Source organism: Chiloscyllium punctatum, chromosome 7, assembly GCF_047496795.1.
Source record: "Chiloscyllium punctatum isolate Juve2018m chromosome 7, sChiPun1.3, whole genome shotgun sequence".
Taxonomy (NCBI): domain Eukaryota; kingdom Metazoa; phylum Chordata; class Chondrichthyes; order Orectolobiformes; family Hemiscylliidae; genus Chiloscyllium; species Chiloscyllium punctatum.
The window spans coordinates 66917929-66942871 of NC_092745.1; the positions used below are offsets into that span (position 1 = coordinate 66917929).

At 41.9% G+C, this 24943-nt stretch overlaps 1 protein-coding gene across 2 annotated transcripts in view; it reads left to right on the top strand.

Annotated features, from left to right (window-relative positions):
• The window catches only part of LOC140479765 (potassium channel subfamily T member 2), a 723557-nt gene that overhangs the window by 289203 nt on the left and 409411 nt on the right, over positions 1 to 24943 (top strand). For both annotated transcript variants that reach the window (XM_072573900.1, XM_072573901.1), the window contains exons 8-10: positions 18656 to 18730; positions 22241 to 22324; positions 22722 to 22816. In XM_072573900.1, the coding sequence (XP_072430001.1) occupies positions 18656 to 18730; positions 22241 to 22324; positions 22722 to 22816 (254 nt within the window). The remainder of the gene's footprint in view (positions 1 to 18655; positions 18731 to 22240; positions 22325 to 22721; positions 22817 to 24943) is intronic.

Genomic DNA, 24943 nt, shown 5'->3' on the forward strand with positions numbered 1-24943 from the left:
TTGTTGAGTCACTTGAGAGACATAGAAGTGAGCGTTATTGCCAGCAGATTTTAATTGCCCATTTTTCTGCTTTGAGGGTAAAAATTGCATAACAGATTCACCCAGAAGACTATGCAAATAATTGGTGATTTGTGATGCTGTATTAAACAAAATGACAGATTTAAACCCTTGTTCCAAATAAGAGTGAAAAAACCCACTCACTCAGCTATGAGCTTCTTTATTGTTTAATAAATTTCACAGTTGATATTGGGTCTGCAAAACTGCAGAAAGATTACCCGCATGATATATTCATTCTACAGTGATACCATCTTAATTTTCAAAACAATATTTTACAATTGCAACTGTTGCGCATGATAATTTCAAATTCGAAGGAAATATTTCCAGTTTAGGGATGGGAACTTTACTATATTTTGTGAGATCACCTTGCTGGACTTTGGAATACTTTAAGAAATGGAAAGGTTAGTAATTTTGCGGCAGATGAAACTTGTGTTAAATCTGACTCACAAGCCACCATAGTCTGCTGTGGTCGAAACTGCATGGTATTCTCATATTCTGTTGATAGGGAAAAGAAGGGTTTCTTTTCCAACTTGGATTGTAAATCTGTTTTAAAAATGAAAATTGTAATAATATAATTCATTAACTGTCTTGCTTTAGAGGTCAGTTCCTCTGCAGCATTACTATATGTTGAGTTAATGAAATGTAAATTGTCTTTAAGAAAACGAGGCTGCGAAAAGACCACCACATCTGTGTCTCCAACACCTTTGGTTTCTTAAATCAGTTAATTTGCAAAGATAGGGAATTGACAACCAGGTAATGGAAAGTTCTTTCTCTGGGTAAAAAATGTATTTCCCTGGTCACTTTTTGAGTGGATGAGCAGCAAACTGTTCCCAATGTGAAATTAATAATCCAAAAAATAATAAAATGTAATAATTGTAATCATACTTGCACTGAAAATCAGAAGAATAATAATTGAATTAGATAGTTTAACTCGCAGAATGCTTTGATGCATAACAAAGTTAGATTTCACATCAAAGAAAAAATGTGTGAACTAACTCTCAGTATTGAAATCAAAAGTAAATAAATAGTGTGATGGTGAGATCTTTTCAGATTTACCTTTGCACAGCTGCATAGAGAATTACTACAGGCACGAAGCAATGCTTCAAATTACCAAGTCTCCCTGAGAATGTTTTCAACTCCATATGTTCTCCTTTCATTGTTAGAATCTAACCCTCTGTGTCAATTGAGTTGGCATTTGGATACTCATGTGTGGAGGTATATATGTGATGAACTTAACCTTCCATTATGCCACTTTGGAAAGACTGCAAGTCAAGTGTATAATTGTTGTGCCACTCCCTATGTCCTTCAGTCACTCAAGAAGACTTTGAGGTTAGCAAACTGTTTGCTGGAGAAACCACTGGTTCATTTACTTCACTAAACTGCACATTGTCACTTACATCTTGCAAGAGTTAGAATTACATTAAAATATTCCACAAGTGGTCTCGCAGAGTGACAAGATTTTGGTTTGAAATTATTATCTGATGATTCTACAGCATCAATTTACAAGCTAAGCTTGTAATGTGATTGCTTGATAGAAGTGACTTTATCTCTTCCTGCTGAGAGCATGCTCATGGGGTTACAGCAGATGGAGTCCCTATGCTCAGTGGTGTCAAAAGGCAACCTTGCATGGCATATGGATTTGTGCAAGTCCACATTACTGGCAGAGTTAGCATTTGCTCGCTGCTGGTCTTCCCCAATTTTGTTTTGTGAGATCATATTGCTGGGATACTTTAATAACTGGAAAGGTGAGTAATTTGGTAATGATGAAACCAGTGTTAAATCTGGTTCAGTCTGCTGTGGTCAATACAGTGCCTTATTTTCTCTTGATAGGGGAAAGGGATGATTTTCTTTTCCAACTTGGATTGGAAATCTGTTTTAAAAATAGAAGTCGTAAATATATCATTAGTTAACTGTCTTGTTTTAGAGGTCAACCCCTCTGCAGTATTACTATATAAAGTAGTAATGTAATTGTGCTGCCATACATCTGTCAAATTCATTAATATAGAAAGGTTGCAATAAAGTTTTATTGGAAGAGAGAGGAATCTCACTGACATAATGGAAAAAGATATGATGAAAAATTAAAGCCAAATTTAATTTTGGCATGTCATACAATTATCTTACTCCTCTGTATGGGAGCAAATCCAATAAATAGGGCTCAGCTCTGAATTCAGTTACTCAATTATGCATTATTTGCAGACATGGATATCAAAGTAAAAATGTATTCAGTTGTAATCTTTTTGGTGAACAGCTATTATGGTGGGTTAAATTTCAATATAAAGCATAATATATATTGCGTAGTCCATTAGTTGGTAGTTAGACCACTGGAATCTTCCTTGCTCCTTCAGAGGTGATAATGTCAGTACCATTTGTCCCATCTTATTTTTCCACAGCCAAAATATTAGTGAAACTATACAAAAAGAACTTTATGGATTAGTTTCAGTTTGGAAGTGAATACAATTATAATTGTCCATTTGCAGAATGTAGAGCTAATTTCACAGCTCTACACTATGCGGCTGATGCTGCTCTGTGCCTCTGCATGGCCATGCAAGGAACAGCTGAACTTGCATAATAATGCAAGGTCAGTGAATTTAAATAATTTCATGGTTTTCCCACTGCTTATTACGTGTTGTGCCAGGACCGCAATGAAGTGTTAAAAGCATGAATCATTGTTATTATCTCTGAGTTCCAGGAGGAAGCTATTGTTGAAGCAGCAGAGTGTGAGTAAGGAGGAGAAAGTGCCGGGAGAATTGCAGGTGACAGAATTTGTTGGTCAGAGGGCAGCCTCATGGCCTCGTTCAGTTGCTGAGCCCAAAGATTCGGAACTCGCCACAGAATTTGACTTCAGTGATTCAATCTGGAATTAAAGCTCATCTCTTTTCTTTATTTGTTCACTGCATGTGGGTGTTGCTGGCAAGGTCAACATTTATTACCCATCCATAATTGCCCAGTGACCTATTAAGAGTTAGCCATCTTGTCGTGGGACTTCGGTCACACATCGGTTAGACTAGGTAATGAGGGCAAATTCCCTTCCAAAATGACATTTGTCAACCAGACGTGTCTGTCTGACAGTTGACAATGGTCGCAATTACGCAAGATTTTTAATGTCAGATTCTTAAAATGTAATTCAAATTTTACCATCAGCCAGGGTGGGATTGAAACTGATGTCCCCAGAACATCTGAATTAATAATTTAGTGATAGTACCACTAAGCCACCATCCTTCAAGTGGTGACTGTGATATGATTGCTGATTGTCATTAAAGCATACTTGGGTCATTTATGTCACTTAGGGAAGGAAACCTGCTGACATGTGACACCAGATTTACTGCAATCTGGTTGGCTCTTAATGCCCTCTGAAATTGGCTCTAGCAAGCCATTCAGCTGGGTCAAACCACTCCAGAAAAGCCAAAAAACAAAAACATCGGACCTGGCCAACTCTGCAAAGCCCTCATTTCACACACATTTGTGCCACAGTTGGGAGAGCTGTCCCACAAAGCAGTCAAACAACAGCTTGACTTCGTCACACTCATGGAATCATACCTTCAAGAAAATGTCCCACACATTCCCATCATGTTCTGACCCACTAGCAGCACAAAAGCCCCAGACCCGTTAGCACAGTGGCCCACAGTTTGGAGGGATTTAGCCTGGATATCATCAATGTTGATAGCTCATGGTATCAGGTTAAACATAGGAAGTTGCCTTCTTGCTACCTATCAACATCCACCCTCCCTCACCCAACTTCAGCTGGTGAATCAGTGCTCCTACATGTTGGAGACCAATTGAGGGAAGCAGTGAGAATGGTAAGGGTCGTTCTGGGTGGGAGACTTCAATCTCCTACTGATTATTAAGACCACTGATAACAGAGTTGGCTGAGTCTTAAATGACAGAAGATGTCTGGATCAGCTGATCTGGAAACCAACAAGAGGGAACACCTATTATTCTGGTTCTACCTGTCACAGATGCATCTATCCATGACCTGATTGATAAAAGTCACTACTGCATGGTCCTTGTAGAGATCAAATCCAAGATTCACTTTGAGGATGCTCTGCATCATATTGTTTTGGCACGCTCAATGACGCTGAACTGTGAGCCCTCAGCATCAGCTAACCTCATGGTTCAGAATAGTTCTCCACTCAATCATTACAATCCAGAGTTGGTGACATAGTGATTACAGTTGGGAGGACATTCCCCATGGTGTCTGCAAAATTGAATCTGTTGAGGTGATGGCCTTGGGCTATTGTCAAGAGAATGTTAATTCAGGGATCCAGGTGACCTAGCAGATGATGGAATTTGAATGCAATAAAAATCTGGAATTAGAAATCTAACAATGACTGTGAAACCATTGTTGATTGTTGCAAAAATAGATCTAGTTTACTAATGTCCTCCAGAGAAGACAAGTCGCCACCTTCTCAAGGGCAACCAGGGAAGAATAATAAGTGCTGGCTCACCAATACCCATAAACCATGCACAAGAAAAAAATACCAGGAGAATCATCTATGGTTTAGTAAACAGCATCTTATCCACCAATATCTGCCAGCAGTAGGAACCTTTCTTAGCATTGGCCAAGCATTGACCAGGGTCACAGCACATGTGACCAAATCTTGGCTCTTACCACCTATGTCAAAAAAGGGTTCCATAACAATCTGAAGACAGGCATTAAGCTAATGACCTCAAAGCTACCCTTGATGCATTATGGCTCACTAGCCTGCCCAGACTGCTTCCAACCTGGATTGGGACAGTCGATAAAACACTTTTGCAGCAGGTGATCTAGAATCGATCTTGAACAAGAGCGAAATGCATTGAGAAGTCTGGCCAATGACCTACCACACAGTGAAATGCTAGCCCCAACTCTGATCTGTTTGTGCAGAAATAAGCTGCCGAACACTCTGTCTCACAAGTTCAGCTCTGCTGATGACATCTGTTGTACCACACAAGCTCCAACCTTCCGTGCCCTTCCAGACCCTTAACAAAGATGTTACAAAATTGAATGATTGCTACAAAACTGGGTTTGAAACTCTCCAAGCGTTTCCAACATATTCCGTCACCACAATGCCAGTCCAAAAAAAAACTGCCTAACTACAAATGGCCAGAGGTTAAAAGACACTCGCAGACCAATATATTTGTGTGCAACTCGAGGTAAAACTTAGTTCTTCTGCTGACATCCTAAAGCAAAGGTCCATACTAGAAACAACCTGTTAACCAAACTCACTGGATCTATGTGGCACAGTAGTCTGGACCTTGGCACTTGCCCTGTCTTATTCCACAGTGGGGTATGTTCACTATAGGGTATCACAGGCACATTGTGCTGACATCCAGTTTGAAGGGGAAAATGCACATCATAATAAGAGCCCTCAGACAACACTACTCCCCTGGCTTTCTTTCCTCCTGAGCAATACTCCTTCCCTGCATCTGCTGACTGACTAAAACCAGCAGGCGGCTTGAAACTATTCATGCTGCGCCTCATAACCTTTCCTGGAGCTTCCAACCACACAGCATCAACGTTGATTTCACTGGTTTTCTCACCTTCCCTCATCACAGATCCAATCCTCCAACTCAGCCCCATGCTCTTGAACATCTCCCACCTGTCCATCTTCCTTCCCACCTATCTGCTCCACCCTCTGCTCCAACGTATCACCATCAGCCCCGCCTACATCCACCTATCGCCTTCCAAGCAAACTTCCCCCTCAGTCCTATCCCTCTCCTAGTTACCTTTCAGCCCCATCGCCACCGCCACCACAACCACCTTCATACGTTCCTGATGAAGGGCTTATGCCCAAAACATCGACTCTCCTGCTCTTTGGATGCTGCCAGACCTTGCTGTGCTTTTCCAGCACCACACTGAGCTCCAGCATCTGCCATCCTCACTTGTTTCCAACCTGTTCAATCCACTTACTGCCCATCTTCCATCCTGGTGTCCCATTTAGAGCATCCTTCCAGAGTAAGATGCTCTAGAATCATTCTTTAGATCAAGGAATGAGAAACATAGGAATCCGTGTGATAACTCGGATGGTCAAATGGCAGGCCTTAATGTACCACAGGGAGAGTGATCCTTGCTAAACAAATACAAGAGAAGCCAGGGCCCTTATGCAGCCAAACTCCACCTCTGAAGGTTCTGTATAAATCACTTACACAATTGTCAAATGGTATTGCATATTACCCAGGCGGATCCTCTCTAAGGACTTTGAACCGATATTGCAACTCAAGACTGGGCATTCATTAGGCACTGTGGGCCATCAGCAACAGCAGAATTGTACTCCAGCACAATCTCTAACCTCATAGCCTGGTATATCCCCCATTCAACCATTACCATCCAGTCAGGGGATCAACACTGGTTCAATGGAGATTGTAGGAGAACATGCCAGGAGTAGCCCCCCCGGATGAGGTGTCAACCCGGTGAAGCCACCAAACAGGACTACCTACATGCCAAACAGCATAAGCAGCAAATGGTAGACAAAGCCAGCGATCCTCCAACCAATGAATCAGATCTAAGCTCTGCAGTCCTGGAACATGGGCGGCACGGTGGCACAGTGGTTAGCACTGCTGCCTCACAGCGCCAGAGACCCGGGTTCAATTCCCGCCTCAGGCGACTGTGTGGAATTTGCACGTTCTCCCCGTGTCTGCGTGGGTTTCCTCCGGGTGCTCCGGTTTCCTCCCACACTCCAAAGATGTGCAGGTCAGGTGAATTGGCCATGCTAAATTGTCCATAGTGTTAGGTAAGGGGTAGATGTAGATGTAGGGGTATGGGTGGGTTACGCTTCGGCGGGGCGGTGTGGACTTGTTGGGCCGAAGGGCCTGTTTCCACACTGTATGTAATCTAATCTAATCTAATCTAATCTAATCCAGTCATTAATGGTGGTGGACAATTAAATAACTCACTGGAGGAGGAGGCTCCACAAATAACCCCATCCTTAATGATGGAGTAGCCCAACATATCAATGTAAAAGATGAGATTAAAGCATTCACATCCATATTCAGCCCGACGTGCCAAGTGGATGATCCATCTTGCCTTCCTCAGTGGTCCCCAGCATAACTGATACCAGTCTTTAGCAAATTTGATTCACTCCATATGATATCAAGAAATGGTTGGATACTGCAAAGGCTAGGGGCCCAGACAACATTATGTCAATCATACTGAAGTCTTGTGCTCCTGAACTTGCTGCTCCCATGGCCAAACTATTCCAGTAGTGTTATAATATGGTATCTACCTGATAATATGGGAAATTACCTAGGTATTTCCTATACACAAAAAGCAGAACAAATTCAATGCTGCCAATTACTGCCCCATTAGTCTACTCTTGATCATCAGTAAATTGATGGAAGATTTCATCAATGGGGCTCGGTAATAACCTGCTCAGTGACAGTTTGGGTTCCACCAGAGCTACTCAGCTCCTGATCTCATCACAGGTTTGGTTTAGTCATGGACAAAAGAGTTGAATTCCACAGGTGAGGTGGAAGTGACAGCCCTTGACTTCAAGGCTGCATTCTACCGAATGTGGCATCAAGGAACCCTGGCAAAACTAGCTATCAGAGGCAAGCTCTCGACTCTGCGAAGTCATACTTGATGCATGGGAAGATGGCCAAGGTTGTTGGAGGTCAGTCATCTCAGTTCCAGGACATATCTGCAGGTGTCATAGGCCCAAATATCTTCAGTTACTTAATCAATGACCTTTTCTTCTTCATAAGGTCAGAAGTGGGCATGTTCACTGATCATTGCACAATGTTCAGTCCACTTGTGACTCCTCAGATACTGAAGCAGTCCATGTTCAAAAACAACTGGACAATATCCAGGCTTGGACTGACAAGTGGCAAGTATCACTTGCACCCACACAAATGGCAGACAATGACCATCTCCAACAAGAGATAATCTAACCACCATTCCTTGGTGTCACTGAATCCTCACTATTAACATCCTGCGGGTTATTATTGACCAGAATCTCAACTGGACCTGTTAAGCAAACACAGTGGTTCAGAATATTCCAGCAAGTAAGGTCACCTTCTGATTCCCCAAAGCCTATCCATCATCTGCAAGGCACAAGTCAGGAGTGTGATGCATTACTTCCCACTTTCTTGGATGAATGTAGCTCCAAGAAACTCCATACTATCCTGGACAAAGCAGCCCATTTGATTTGTACAATATCCGCAAGCATCCTTTCCCTCTACCAGTAATGCTTAGGAGCAGTAGTGTGTACTGTACACACTGCAGAAATGCACCAACGATTACATTAGATTAGATTACATTACAGCGTGGAAACAGGCCCTTTGGCCCAACAAGTTCACACCGACCCGCCGAAGCACAACCTACCCACGCCCCTACATTTACCCCTTACCTAACACTAGGGGCAATTTAGCATGGCCAATTCACCTGACCTGCACATACATCTTTGGACTGTAGGAGGAAACCGGAGCACGCGGAGGAAACCCATGCAGACACTGGGAGAATGTGCAAACCCCACACAGTTAGTCGCCTGAGGCGGGAATTGAACCCGGGTCTCAGGTGCTGTGAGGCAGCAGTGCTAGCCACTGTGCCACCGTGCTACCCACAATCCTCACTATCCTCAGGACATACGACAGCTTCCACCTAGAAGGACAAGGGCAGATATATGGGAATACCACTACCTGCAAGTTGCCCTCCAAACTACTCAGCATCCTCGTTTGGAAAAATATCACCGTTCCTTTACTAGTGCTGGGTCAAATTCCTGGAAATCCCTCTCTAACAGCATGGTGGACTGCAGTACATGGACTGCAGTGATTCAGGAAGTCAGCTCACCACCACCTTCTCAAGAGTGACTAAATGCTGGGCAGCCACTGATGTTCACAGCACACAAGTGAATAAAATGAAACAGAAGTGCTGTATGAAAGGCAGAGCCGAGTGATCCCAGAAGCAATGGATCAGATCTAAGCTCTGCAGTCCTGTCACATCCAGTCATGAAGGGTGGTGAACAATTAGACAACCAGCAGGAGGAGAAAGCTCTGTAACTATTCTCATCCTTCACAATAGGGGAGTCCAGCATTGCAGTGCACCAGATAAACCATCTCTGGTCAACATCTGCCAGAAATGCTGATAGAACATCAGTCTTGGTGTCCTTCTGAGTTAGCCTGAATTGCAGATGTCATATGAGTTAGGAGCAGGACTGCAACATTAGGCTATGTTCCTCTTGAGGCAATTCAGATCTCCCTGCATGATGAAACAGCTGAAGGCACTGTGTTGAAAATTTGAGCCCCCGAAATAGCCAAGTCCTTAGCCAAACTGTTCCAATATGGTTAAATCACTGGCATCTACCCAGAAATAGGGAAACTTGCCCAGATATGTGCTGTCCGCACAAAGCTGGATAGGTACACTCTGCTAGTTACCATCCCAGCAGTCTAATCTTGATCATTAAAATAATGATAGAAGGTGTCATTGCCAGTGTTACCAAGTGGAACTTATTCTACTAGTTGTTCTGCCCCTAGCCTTATTACAGCCTTGGCCAAAATATCAACAAAAGAACTAAATTGCAGAGTTGAGGCCTAGATGATTTGCCATGATATCAAAACAGTATTTAATTAAGTGCAACATTAGGAGCCCTTGTAAAGTTGGAGTCAATGGTAAATGGGAGTGAAGAGGGAGAGTCATATCTAACATAAAGGTAGTTGGCCATCTCAGCTCCAGGACATCTCTGTTGGAGTTTCTGAGGATAGTGTCTTAGGTTTAACCATCTTCAGCTGCCTTATCAATGACCTTTGTGTCATGATAAAGTCAGAAGTAAATGGTCAACACCATTTATGATGTTTCAGGTATTGAAGTAGTCCAATATGTACATGTTCTGCAAGACCTGGAAAATGCATATCTGTGGGTTGATAAGGAACAATTACACTTGTGCCACACAAGTGCCAAATAATGTCCATCTCTAGTTAGAGGGAACCTAACCATTGTGTTTGACGCTCATCAATATTATAATCACTGGAATCTCTCACTATCTACATCCAAGGATTTGCCATTGGCCACAAGCTGAACTGGACCATCCATATGAATACTTGGTCTACAGAAGCAGGTCAGAAGCTGGGAATTCTGCAGTGAATAACTCACTATGGACTCTCCAAGGCCTATCACATTTATAAGACACAAGTGAGGATTGTGCTGGAATGTCCTCTACTTGAGTAGATAATTACACCTCCAGAAACACTCAAGAAAATTAATAACATTCAGTGCAAAGTAAGCCCCATGATATGCACCAATCCACCACATTAAAATGTTCACGTGCACCACTGTCTCTTTATAGTGGCAGCAATGCATACCACCTGTAAGAGATCCTGTAGCAACTCAAGACTTGGGAATTATATCACCGTTCTGTCACTAGTAAGGTCCTGGAATTCCCTTTCCAACAGGCCGTGGCTGTATGTACACTCTCAGGGACAGTAACAGTTCAAGCAGGCAGCTCAGTACTACCTCCTCAAGGGCATGGGCCATAAATGTTGGCCCAGGACTCTGTGAAAGAATTTTAAAAAAATGTTCAGTTCATTTCTAATTGTATTCTTGAGCCCAGCTTCAAAGAGAATTGACATTGTGACGTGCAGCTGTATAATGCTGATAGTCGATAAACAAATTCACAATCTGCATTTGGGTGCTGATGCTTTTCCCTCTGCAGGAGATTATGGAGTGTGCACTTATTTCGGACTCCTCTGCAGCAATGGTTCTGAATCCAGCCTTTGCTTTTCTGAGGATTAGTTGGACTGATCTTGAGTTCATGCAAACAAGTGACTGTGTCCTCTAGCTTATATAGGTGGGGCAATTGGATTGAAATTGTCACAGTGCAGCAGTTCAACTCTTCCATTCACCACAACGTTCTGCTGTCTACTACCAGTTTGTGCCCAAACTGAAGCAGTACCAAGTAGCCAGTCAGTGGTAGTGGTCAGTATAGATGATGTTGTTATCTCTAGTTGTAGCAGTAAATATATAAATCCTGTCTCCTCATCTAAAAGACAATGGGCAAATGCTTAAGAGCAACTGAGCAGTGTGAGCCACGGTGAGATGTATTGTGGAATCACACAAGGTGATTAGCTTGATGTCGAGATCATTTTGTTGCAACATCTTCACTTTACTCAAGAGGTATGATGAGATTCTCATGAGGGAGCAGCAAGTTCCCAATTGGCACTCTTTGTTGGTTGTCGAACACCTTGTTAACAGCCCAACTCACCACGGGTTGCAGCCGTACCACAATCAGGGTTAGACATCCATGGCTGACAAAGGAAGTCAGGAAATGTATAAAACAAAACAAAAGAGTGTATAAAGTAGCCAAGAGCACTGGGAAATCAGAAGATTGGGAAGACTACAAAAACAAACAGAGGATAACAAAGAGAGAAATAAGGAAGGAGAGGATCAAATATGAAGGTAAGCTAGCCAGTAATATTAGAAATGATAGTAAAAATGTCTTTCAATACATAAGAAACAAATGTGAGGCAAAAGTAGAAATTGGGCTGCTCCAAATTGATGCTGGAAGGCTGGTGCTGGGAGATAAGAAAATAGCTGAAGAACTTGATAAGTACTTTGTGTCAGTCTTCATAGTGGAAGACATGAGTAATATCCAAACAATTAAGGAGAATCGGGGGCAGAGTTGAGTATGGTAAACATTACTAAAGAGGAAGTGTTAGAAAAGCTAAAAGGTCTAAAAATTGAAAAATCTCCTGGCCCTGATGGGCTAAATCCTAGAGTTCTGAGGGAGGTGGCTGAGGAAGTAGTGGAAGCACTGACTGTGAACTTTCACAAGTCTCTGGAGTCAGGGAAGGTGCCAGATGATTGGAAAATCACTGTTGTAACCCCCTTGTTCAAGAAAGGATCAAGACAAAAGATGGAAAATTATAGGCCGATTAGCCTAACCTTGGTTGTAGGCAAAATTCTAGAATCCATCGTTAAGGATGAGATTTCTAAATTCTTGGAAGTGCAGGGTCGGATTAGAAAAAGCCAGCATGGATTTAATAAGGAGAGGTCATGCCTGACAAATCTGTTAGAACTCTTTGAAGAGGTAACAAGTAGGTTAGACCAGAGAAAACTAGTAGATGTTATATATCTAGACTTCCAAAAGGCCTTTGATAAGGTGCCTCATGGGAGGCTACTGAATAAGGTGAGGGCCCATGGTGTTCAAGGTGAGCTACTGGCATGGATAGGGGGTTGGCTGTCTGACAGAAAGCAGAAAGTTGGGATAAAAGTTTCTTTTTTGGAATGGCAGCTAGTGACAAGTGGGGTCCCGCAGGATTTAATGTTGGAGCTACAGCTGTTCACTTTTATATTAATGATTAGATTAGATTACTTACAGTGTGGAAACGGCCCTTCAGCCCAACAAGTCCACATTGACCTGCCGAAGTGCAAGCCACCCAGACCCATTCCCCTATGTTTACCTCTTCACTTAACACTACAGGCAATTTAGCATGGCTAATTCACCTGACCTGCACATTTTTAGATTGTGGGAGGAAACCGGAGCACCCGGAGGAAACCCACGCAGACATGGGGAGAATGTGCAAACTCCACACAGTCAGTCGCCTGAGGCGGGAATTGACCCCCAGTCTCTGGTGCTGTAAGGCAGCAGTGCTAACCACTGTGCCACCGTGCCACCCAGTGATCTGGATGAAGGGACTGGGGCATCCTGGTGAAGTTTGCCAATAATATGAAGTTAGGCAGACAGGCGGGTAGTATTAAGGAAGTGGGGAGGCTGCAGAAAGATTTAGACAGTTTAGGAGAGTGGTCCAGGAAATGGCTGATGAAATTCAATGCGGACAAATGCGAGGTCTTGCACTTTGGAAAAAAGAATACAGACATGAACTATTTTTAAACGGTGAGAAAATTCATAAAGCTGAAGTACAAAGGGATCTGAGAGTGCTAGTCCAGGATTCTCTAAAGGTTGATTTGCAGGTTGAGTCCATGATTAAGAAAGCAAATGTAATGTTGTCATTTATCTCAAGAGAGTTGGAATATAAAAGCAGCAACATGTTTCTGAGACTGTACAAAGCTCTAGTTAGGCCCCATGTTGAATACTGTGTCCAATTTGGGCCCCACACCTCAGGAAGAACTTACTGGCACTGAGGCGTGCCTAGCAGAGATTCACATGGATGATCCCTGGAATGGTAGGCCTAACTTGTGATGAACTGCTGAGGATGCTGGGATTGTATTCATTGGAGTTTAGAAGGTTGAGGGAAGATCTAGTAGAAACATACAAGATAATGCATAGCTTAGAAAGGGTGGATGCTGGGAAGTTGTTTGCGCTAGGCAGGGAGATTAGGACCCATGGGCACAACCTTAAAATTAGAGGGGGTCAATTTAGAATGAAAATGAGGAGACATTTCTTCAGCCAGAGCGTGGTGGGCCTGTGGAAATCATTGCCACGCAGTGGATGCCGGGACGTTGGGTGTCTTCAAGGCAGAGATTAATAAATTCTTGATCTCGCAAGGAATTAAGGGCAATGGGGAGAGTGTGAGTAAGTGGAATTGAAATGCCCATCAGCCATGATTAAATAGCAGAGTGGACTTAATGGGCCAAATGGCCTTGCTTCCACTCCTATGTCGTATGGTCTTATGAATGGGTGTAGCCAGCTCTCTCAAATCCAGATTTTTGAGTTTTGTTTTTTTTTCATTAGCATAAGCAGCCTTCAAGGTCTCAAAAGAGTTAGCAGCTTCAATAAATGTCTCTTGGCTGTTATTCTCTCTGAATTTTCCCTGGTGCTTTTTCCTCCTGGATTGGAGAACTGCATGTAAGAATCAGTGTCTGAATTTATGTTTTGGTCAAGGGTTGTGTTTGTGAGATATTACTATATTGCAATAATTAGTTAGTAATGAGTATCATATTTATTATTTGTTTGAGTTTTCCAATAATTACGTTATTCTAAATTCCTCTTTCTTCTGTTTGTATTTTAACTGTAGTGTTTAAATATATTGTTCTTTGCGAAATGTCGAATAGTTTGACCAGTCACATTATACCCAGAACATGGCACTTCACATTTGCCTATACAATAAGAACAAGTTATTCCTTTATTACCTCCTAAAATATTTTGAGGGGATCTGGTCTAGTCTGGTCCATAACACATTGCTAACACTGCTCTCATAGATTTGACTAGCGCTCATTGTACACCCCAACCATAATGCAGTGTCAGAACAAGGGCTAGTGCTGCATGACCCATCTGAGTCTTGCACAGAGACATTGACAAACTATGTGATGTGTCAGCTGAGATCCCCATGTGCCTTCTCAAAACTTTTATTTTTCTCCCCCTCCTTCTGTGCCTTACTGAGCTCCCTGTTGTGCAGATGTAGAGGGCGCATGGTGGCCCTGGAGATATTCCTGTCCAGATGGGTTAGAAATGCTGAAGGTCATCTTGCCTGAGGTGAGGTGAAGCTTCCCAGCCTGAAATTCAAAGGAATGTTTTGTGTGTGTGTGTGTGTGTGTGTGTGTGTTGGGGTGGGGGAGGGAGCTGCAGCGGGGGCCAGGCCACCTCTGCAGTACATTACCAAGGGAGCTCTGTGTGCCTCTTCCTGTGGCTGAGTGCTTCCTGACACTGTCCTGTCTCCATATGAGGATGGGGCACCTGGAATGGAGTCAATGCCCCTGGCCTGCTCTCATCCTAAAGACCAAAGCCTGAGATGATGGAATACAGCTGTGTGCGATACTCCAACATCCCATGAGGGTGCTGGCCCTGTGGCTCCATTGCAGCTGCCAAGCTGTTGATGGGGACAGCCAGACTGTCACAGGAGTGGCTGCATTGCCCCAGAGGTGAAGTTGGTAAGATGCAACGAGATAGCTCGCCCGATCTCTCAGTGGTTTCATTCCATCAAACTCGGTGGGAGTCACAGTTAGACAAAAAAAAAGCAGGATTCTGTTCTGTAGAATAGGTACACATTGGATATAATCAGGCAGACCTTGAAAGATTGTACACTTTCACTTGCAAAAACCAGTCTGACTCAATAGAAAGAGTGATTGTTTGATCTATGTTCCTTAAAATGCTGCAACAGTCTACTTCACCTTGTTCTCCAACTGGAAGATCCTTGAGAAAGAAAATGTGAATGGTGTAATCAGTAAACTCTGACTCAAGGGAAGCTGATACTGTTTAATCTACCTGTTCAGTTCTGTTATGATGCATGTTTGAAGCAGGTGGGACTTCAACCACTGTACCACAAAAGCCCCTGACTAAAGGGAAGCACCAAGACATGGTGGCTCAGTGGTCAGCACTGCTGCCTCACAGACCTGGGTTTGATTCCACCCTTTGGTGACTGGATGTGTGGAGTTTGCATGTTCTCTCTGTGTCTGCATGAGTTTCCTCTGTTCCTCCAGTTTCCTCCCACAATCCAAAGATATGCAGCTTAGGTGTGTTGACCATACTGAATTGCCCATAGTGCTCAGGGATGTGTAGGTTAGGGGGGTAAATATAGGGGAATGGGTCTGGGTTGATTATTCTTCAGAGGGTTGGTGTGAATTTGTTAGGCCAAAGGGTCTGTTTCCACGCTAGAAATTCTATGATGTTCAATACTGAAAGCACCTTCACCATGCTATCATTAATAAACAGGTTGTTTAGAAGATTTTGACAGTTGTTTTGTTTTTGGCCTTGCTCAGAGTTTTGAGATGATCTACACAAATGCACATGTACAGTTGGACCCATTGGGGAGAACTGTTTCTTCGTACTGCGGCCTGAGTTAATGTTAAGGTGGTGCAGAAAGGCTACTTTCTAATGTCCGACTCATTCAGTCTGAACTATTGACTGCAAGTGTCAGAGGCTCATTCAACAGGCAACCCTGCTGCCTCTTGCCTAACTTTGTCTTCAGCTGCCTTTTGTTTTCTCACGCTATTCTGTTAGTCAATCTAACTGAGTAACCTTGAAGAACTCCAACAATTAGTTCAAGCATTAGGAATTATCTTGTGAAGATGCCAATGTTTTGTTTTGCTCTGTGGCACTGGTAGGTGCCTGGACGAGGATGTATCTCTGCTGCCCCCTTGGCATTTGATACCATGTGGTGATTGTGATCTGAAGCTTTGTGACATTATTAATCCTTCAAATAATGCTGGCACTGTTGAGCACCACAGGATGAATGAACATGGAAGCTGGCCAGGAGAGAGGGAATGGATTATTTTTTGCCGTGGTCCTAATGAAGGAACGATAGCCCATTTAACTTATCAAGAAACACAATTTTGGCTTCAGGCCCACACAGCCATGATGCTTGGTTTTTGTAACCTATCAGGACACTTGTATCAATGCAATTTCATTGGGCTGCTTTTTAATTCAGGGATGAAGTTACTGAGGCCCTTTAGCAAAATGAAGATGGCAAAATCACGAGGCAAAAGGAATGGAGTTTTGTGACAAATGGAGCAGCTAGCTTTAATGTTGTTTTCAGGAATGTTTAAATTAAATCAATAAATTCTTGTGTCCTGCCAGATGAAAACCTTGCAGAAACTATGTTGCCTAAGGATAGCTAACAATCCCAACATTTTGCATTTATTGACCACTTCTAATGTTGAAAAAGATGCCTTGGTCCATAAAGCTCCAAAGAATGTCTCAAATAGAGCAATGGCTTCATGGAAGGCAACAAGCTTCCCTAGCAGTGCCTGATCTAATGAAGCATTTGAATCATCGATCATTGCTTGCAGTTCCCTGTTGCATGATGGGGAAGCCAATGACTTTCAGTTGAAATATAAGTAATTAGGAGTCTGTTGCACATTTTGAGTGGGACTTTATGGCCTCAGCTGTGGTGATTTTGGTAAGGGGGGGGCTTTTCAGTTGGTAGGAGGATGGTGACCCCACCACCTTCCCACTTTCACCCTAATTAAGTCCAGGCCATGAAGACCCTTGTGTGTCCTTTCTTCTCCATTGTCAAGTAATGCCCACTTTAAGGGCCTTACTCTGCCATCCTTCATATTAATCTACCAGAGAAAGGGCAGCTCTCCATGTGGAGAACACGGTGAATGTACCCATGCAGGGATGCAGATAGGCTCCCAGGATTTTGGGCGGGTAGCTGATCGAAGGACTTGATTTTGAGAAGTGGATGGCCACTGAACACCAGGACCATGTTCTTTCTGCTGAGCCCCTTCCCCTGCACCCAGCCCCACTCCCTTCTCTCACTGCAAGCTGAGAGTCCAGTGATGATACTAGACTTTGTGTGGGTGTTATGCCTGCAGCAGCCACCACCCTCCCAGTGGTACTGCCACTCAGCAGAATTCTTGGCCTTTGAATGGTTGCAGCTCTCCCAGGGAAGGCCCACTGCTAGCCTATCGAATACCTGAGTGGAGCTGCATGTGGCAGAGTTGCCTGAAATAAGATGACACTTCGTTCTCCAGCACGTGGCCAAGGTACCTTCACAAAATCATGCAAAATTGGTGTACATGTCCAATAGAATCTGATAGAGAAAGGTAGCCTTGTGTTTAAGTTCCAAGAAGCACTACAACACAAAAGCATGAAGCAGCAGGAGTTTTATTATGGAGGTGTTCACATCACAGACAGTGAGGTTAGAGAGAGTTGTTTAATCTGCCCAAAACGGTGGCTGATGTCATGATTATGTCACACGATCAGACTATAAAGTGACAGTCCATCATACTTGCAGAAAAACATAAAACTATAGGACCTGATAAACAATGCAGCAATTGGGAGTTTAGATTCCATGTTTTGGGAACTTAAATTTGAACACCAAGTGGTCTATGGTGAAGTTATGATGAAAGCTACTGAATTGTTTCCAAAACCGAACAGGTTCACAAATGTCTCTTATGGAAGGGAGACTCCCACCCTTAAGGTTCTTGCCCCCTGGTCACTCTAATCCTACACTATGTAGCAGGATGAGATCCCATACCCAAAGAACAAATATGTAGTGGTAACAAGCACATAGAATGCTGGACGTGTAGCAGCACCATCGAGAAAGAGTAAGACTGAGTTAACATTTCAAGTTTGGTGTGATTTTTCAGAAATATACAATGGCCACTGAGAGAGTGCAGATGACATTTAATCGAATGATGCCAAGATGTGGGAGTGCAGATATGCGGAGAAACTGGAGAAGCTGGGTTTGTACTTCTTAGAACAGCAAGAGATGTACAAGGTTATGATTGGTTTTGATCGATGAAGTAAAGGGAAACTGTTTCTAGTGTCAGAAGAGCCAGTAACAAGAGCACAAAAATTTAACTTATTGGTAATTGAACCAGAGGCAAAAATAGTAATAATGTTTTACATGGTGAGTCATAATGATCTTCATTTCACTGCTTGGAAAAGACTATCGAAGCAGATTTATTGACAATTTTTAGAAAGAAGTTGGATAAATGCTTGAAGGATAAAAGAATTTTTAGTATTTGTAGGGACAGAATAGGGCAGTAAGATTAGTTGGATATCCCTCGCACTGTTGGGCCAAATGGCTTCTAAGTCTGTATTATTCTTTAATTATGGAGTGCTAAACGCATTAGATATGGAGGCAAACACAGCTTGCTGCACTCAATTTTACTTTTAATAGGCATCCGTGGATTGCACACAGCACTGATTGAATTAAAAAATTGAATAATAGGATACTTTTTTTTGTATGTTAATTGTTCTATATTGTGCCATTTTTCTGATTTGTGTAATACTGAAGTCATTGAAGTCTCTGACCTTTTACTTGCGGTTATTCTTTCTCACAGGGGAACATTTGGGAACAAATTCTACGAATATCCTTCATCCTGGAGATGATCAACACCGTGCCCTTTATCATCACAGTGAGTCTGTCTGTGCTATCAAATATTCAGTGGGGGTCTGGCTGGCAGAAATTATAAAGTTAATATTTTTCCAATGTGAACAGCATGTTTAAAGTTTATCTTTTCACCAGGGTTGCATTCCAAAGAAATGGCAGAGGTATCTATTTTAACCAAATTGCTTTTTTCTTCATTTTTATAAAAAGCACAGGAAGGATAAACTCATGCTGTTCACACCTACCAGTTGTTTGAAGGTTGTACCTGACTGACTTCAATTTTCTGTCGTAATTGTGCTCAAACTGCAAAATGTTCCAGCTGTAATTCAGAAATAAAGATTGTTCATTTCAATTGAAGGATAGACTTCAAATACTTGTGAATGTGTGGGAAGACAGCTTGTGTGCTTCTGATACATTGTAAATTAAGGTGATGGCTCATTTTATTTACCATTATGAATTAATGTACTCTTATGTTCGCTAAGCAGAGTTCAAATTAATTTCCAGACGTGTGCTACCATCAATGAATCTAATTAAAACAAGGTAGCATCAAACTGCTTAAACCTGACAACAAAATAGTCCTGCTACTTTCTGCTCTCTGTCTATTTTGGTTTTAATCAGCTAAGAAGGTACATGACAGTTTCTAGATCAAAAAAGGACAATGGGTTGGAATTTCCCTCTGCAGGCGAAAAACTGAAGTGGGATGAGTTATGTCCAGTACCGAATGTATCCTGCATTTCATGAAGAAACAGACGCTCACTGGAATTTTCACAAGTGTGCCCTTTTAAGTAGCATGGAGACCATCCTTTGGTCCAAATAAGGGCAATGGATTGGTTTTTGAAGCTGGAGGGGCAAGGAAAGAAATCTTTATCAGGCTCTGAGCGACATGGGCAACGGTGAAATTTGTCGAACAGCTTATGCAGCTAATAGACAGTATATGTAGGAATTGAACCCACACTTTGGGCATCATTTAGATGGGCTTCAGATTGGTTCTTCAGGCCGACACAACTTTGAGGGTCGAAGGGCCTGTACTGCGCTGTAATATTCTGTGTTCTATGTTATATCACCCCATGTTGCAAGCTAGCCAATGGAGCTAACTGACTCCTATTAAACTAAGTTTATAAAAAATAAGATTCAGCCCACTGACTCTTTTGAAAATCCAAATATATTGCATCTCCTGGTTTCCCTTTTATCTGTCCTGCATAGTACCACCTCAAATAATTCTAATAAATTTGTCAGGCAAGATTTCCCCTTCATAAACCCATTTGGACTCTGCTCGATCATGCTGTACATTTCTAAATGCTCTGTTCTTACTACCTTACAATAGACTTCAACATTTTTCTGATTGCAGATGTTCAGTTAACTGTCCTATCGTTAATTGTTTTGATGTCTTCCTCCTTTTTTCAAATGAGGGTTTGGTTTGACAGTTTTTCAAGCCTTGGAACTTTTCCAGAAAGTAAGGATTCTGAAAAAATGCTAACTATGCGTCCAATATTTCGAAAGCTGCATACTTTAATACCTGAGGATGCACCCTATCATATCCACGGGGCTTAATAGCCTTTAGTCTCATTAGTTTTCCTTTTACTTTCTTCTCTGAAATCCATTCTTTCCAACACCATAGTTGCTGATCTTTCAGCTACAGACCTTTTTGTTATTCATTCGTGGGACTGGGCATCATTTACTGCCCTCCCTATTTGCTGTTGAGAAGGTGGTGATGAGCTGCCTTCTTAAATCGTGCAGGTCAAGTGCTGTAGATTGACTCACAATTCTGATAGAGAGGGCATTCCAGGAATTTGACTCCGTGACAGTGGAAGAATGATAATTTATTTTCAAATCATGATGGTGAGTGGTTTGGAGGGGGACTTACAGGTGGCACTATTCCCATGTATTTGCTACCCTTGTCCTTCTCGATGGAAGTGGTCGTGGGTTTGGAAGGTGAGGTCTCAGGTTTGGTGAATTTTTGCAGTGCATCTTGTAGATAGTACACATTGCTGCTACCGAGCATTGGTGGTGGAGGGAGTGGATGCTTGTGGATGTGTTGCCAAATAAAGCGGGTTGCTTTGTCCTGGGTGGTGTCAAACTTCGAGAGTTGTTGGGGCTGCTCCCATCCAGGCAAGTGAGTAGAATTCCATCACGTTCTTGACTTGTGCTTTGGAGATGATGGACCAGCTTTTGGGAGTCTGGAGGTCAGTTAATCAATGCAGTATTCCTGTTCCTGTAGCCACTGTTTTTGTGTGGTGAGTCCAATCAAGTTTCTGGTCAATAGTTGATTGTGAGGGATTCAGTGATGGTAACACCATTGTATGTCAATGGGTGTTGGTTAGATTGCTCCTTATTGGAGATGGTCATTATCTGGCATTTGTGTGGTATGTATGTTGCTAGTCACTTGTCTACCCAAGCTTGGATATTATCCAGATCTTGTTGCATTTGGATATGGACTGCTTCAGTATCGGAGGAGTCGTTGGTGATGCGGAATATTGTTCAATCATCAGCAAACTTCTGACCTAATGATGGAGCAGTGGTCTTGAATGAGTTTTGAAAAGCAGTGTACTGTGCATCATGCACACTGTCAGACATAACCAAGGTGTACCACCATAGAGAAGACAGCTTTCCTGATTACAAGGGCTTTTGGGAGATTTTTAGAATACATTCTTGGTCTTGGTCTTGGTCTTGATCTTGGCAACAGACCACAACCACTGGTCTCATTACTAGATGGGAAAAGGTTAACAAGGATGACATTACAGGTACTGAAGTTCTGACTCAGCCCTATAATATGTGCAGGATAAACTGCCGACGACACCCAATATACTCATAGTGACTCAGTCAGTATTTGTTGGTGTCTAAGGCTAGACTGACCAAGGTCACAGTAGGTTGGTCTCTACCACACCAAGGAATTTGATTTCACATTTATGCCCTCAGGACTATTAATATGTATGTGGGAAGAAGCTCATCACACACTATGATGGGCATTTCTGTGCCTGTTGTTGCACATTTGGGCCAAGGGCTAGAGACGTGGGTACAGGACTATAACAGGAAATTTGCAATGATTCAAGGAGCAACAAAACCAACAGCCATCCAGTATGGTTTGTAATTTGAGGTGGATGTATGAAAAACCCATAGTCAGTTCCGTACAGAGTGCCTGTAAATGAAGGGCTATGCTTTGTAGACTAAATCCAGCAGGGTTTACTGAATGGCCTCCAGACTCCCTTCACTGGTTAGCAGTCATTGCCACTTAAGGGCAGCCATTAACTTCTGTGTGGGAAGGCCACCTGCAAGATTTCTCAGCCCAGACTGTATTGGAGGCAAGCTGGGGGAGGATGGGCTCAACACCTCACATGCTCCTGTCCAATCACATGCAGCTGAACCTTACCTTTGGGAATGACAAAATTCTCATCTTGAGTGTCTTCCCCTTCCTTCGGTCATTCTTAGATATTTTATAATCAGTGTGACATTACAATCTACAGAGTAGAATAGACAAATTTTGCGATGTATTCTGAAGTTCTCTGAAATTGTATGTTCAATCAAGCTGCTTTGATTCCAGATATTTTGGTCTCCATTAAGGAATCTATTCATCCCAGTATTTCTGAACTGCTGGTTAGCCAAGCATGCCCTGGAGAATATGATTGTGAGTATGAGAACCTTGAAATGTTTCCCAATTTCCCCTGTACATTTTTGAATAGTATCATGGGATCTTTTCATCTGTGGTACAGGTGTACAGGACCTCTGTTCAGCATTTCACTGAATACCTAGAATTTAGAAACTGATAATCCAGTGGCCGTAATTAATGGAAAAGTTATATAATTTCATAATTTGTATACAATCAGGTCATTTTAACATATTGTTGGAATGTAAAAGTTGATTAAGTGCAAACATCATCATTGGTTTTATCTGCATCTTTTTCTTCGGCGATCAAGCCTTTGTATTTTAATAAACATATGTAACTTCTGTCAAAAAGAATAGAATGTGGCATTAAAATTAAATAGGACTTTGCCCTTAATTTTAACTTTTTTCTATTAATTTAGAATGATCTTCACAGAGCTATCCAGCGAACCCAATCTGCTATGTTTAATCAGGTTCTTATACTTATATCCACTTTACTGTGCCTCATTTTTACCTGGTAAGTGTTGTTATGTCATATTGTTCTGTGAAAATGCTTATTTCTGCATGATTAAAATTTGCCAATGAAGTTTTTTTTGGAAATGCAAATAAAATCCAAAACAGTCCATTACCCATTGAATTCATTAAACTGTTCTTCAGGAATGTGAGAGCAAGACATTAACAATTTCCTGGTCCACATTATAAATGCTGTACTTGTTTAAGTTATTGACTGTTAACTCTGACCTTATTTAATAAGCACAAGTAACTTGTTATCTAATTAACTTGAGCTGATTTGATTTGCATTTACATCAGGGTTATTGCTACTTTCTTGATCAGATTTGTGACTTATCTGTATTGAATAGAACAACTGATTCCTGAACTAAAAGTTACATTCTAACACATTTGAATTAGGAAACCAGACTTTCACAATGGAAGGACATACTTTAAGAAACCATGTCCAATAGAAACCTGTACATGCTTAGGTTTAGTAGTGTTAGCGTGATTAATCATCCCTTCCATTTAGACACACTTAAACCACTTCGCAAAAATATATGCCTTTTACTGGAAAGCACACATTTATTATAAAACACGCACAACTCACAAATGTCTGAATATGTCTATATATCTGCATTTCATTTCACTACTTGAATGTCATCGGTTCTCACCTGCTAAGGTATCTCTTCTGCCTACTCAGAATCTCATGTTTATAATCTTTGTTATTCTACTAATTTTGAGTTACTGTGAGCTGTTCCTGTGCACCTCCCAGTGGTTGATTTTGGAGTGGTATTGATAGAGGTGGCCAAGATTGTGAGATTTTCTATGGATTTTCTATGAACGCTTGCTCTGTACCTGAATCATACTGTGGCTGTCCATATCTCTGATACTTGTTCCTCAAATGAAAACTGATTCTTGAGTCTTAATTTGCTGACTCTGATATTCCCAACATCAACATCTCAAACTTTGTTAATCCTGTTTTGTGTCACATAAAATGTCATGGTCCTGAACCTTTTTCCATTTTTTGGGGGTATGTTTGATGTATTTATATAATCAGACCATCTTTTGTTGCAGCAAAGAATTAATATTGCCTTGGCTTGTTTCTCAACTGTAGCAAAGCGCAAAGGGGGAGAGAATAAATGGCAGCTAGCGGAAACTTTGCAAATTGATTTACCAAACGATAAACCCTGTAGATAAATTATTTGTAAAAGCAATCTAACAGAAAAACAGATGTAAACATTTTTGCTAAGTTAATGATTTAATAATTGACAAACTATGAATTGTTAGGGGCAGCACGGTGGCTCAATGGTTAGCACTGCTGCCTCACAGCACCAAGGGCCCAGGTTCGATTCCAGCCTCAGGTGACTGTCTGTGTGGAGTTTGCACATTCTCCCCGTGTCTGCGTGGGTTTCCTCTGGGTGCTCCGGTTTCCTCCCACAGTCCAAAGATGTGCAGGTCAGGTGAATTGGCCATTCTAAATTGCCCTTGGTATAAGGTGCTTTAGTCAGAGGGAAATGTGTTTGGGTGGGTTACTCTTCAGAGGGTGGATGTGGACTTATTGGGTCGAAGGGTCTGTTTCCACACTGTAGGGAATCTAATCTAAATGTCAGTAAGTGGATATTTTGAGAATAGTTACCATAATATAATAGAATGAATAAATCACTTGGAAAGGAGAAATTGTGGGTGGAGGGTAGGGATGGGGAGAGACAACGTAAACAAGATTATTTATTTGCAAAAGAGGAAGAGAGAAGCAAAAACCTTATGCTGCTAAATGTCAGAATTGTGGAAATGCAAAAATGTAATATCTGTCCAAGTGCCTGTGCACTTGTAAAAGTATGTGCTGATTAGGAAAAGTGGGCATACTTTTCTACAGGTTATTGTTTAACTAAGCTAATAATGATTTGTGACATAATTGGAAAGGGACCAATGGATACTTAAATGGTTAAGGCTCCAAACAGATTGCTGAATGAAGTTTAGGTGCTTTGAACTGTCAGAAGCTTCGTGGTATGGATAACAAGTTTGTTTAAAGTGAAAAGCAGAGAGTTTTGATGAAACATTCACAAATTGGCAATAACAAATAACAATCCTACCTCCCTTAGGATTTGGCTGAGGTTAAACTGTGCAACATAACGTAAATGAGTCTATCCAACTT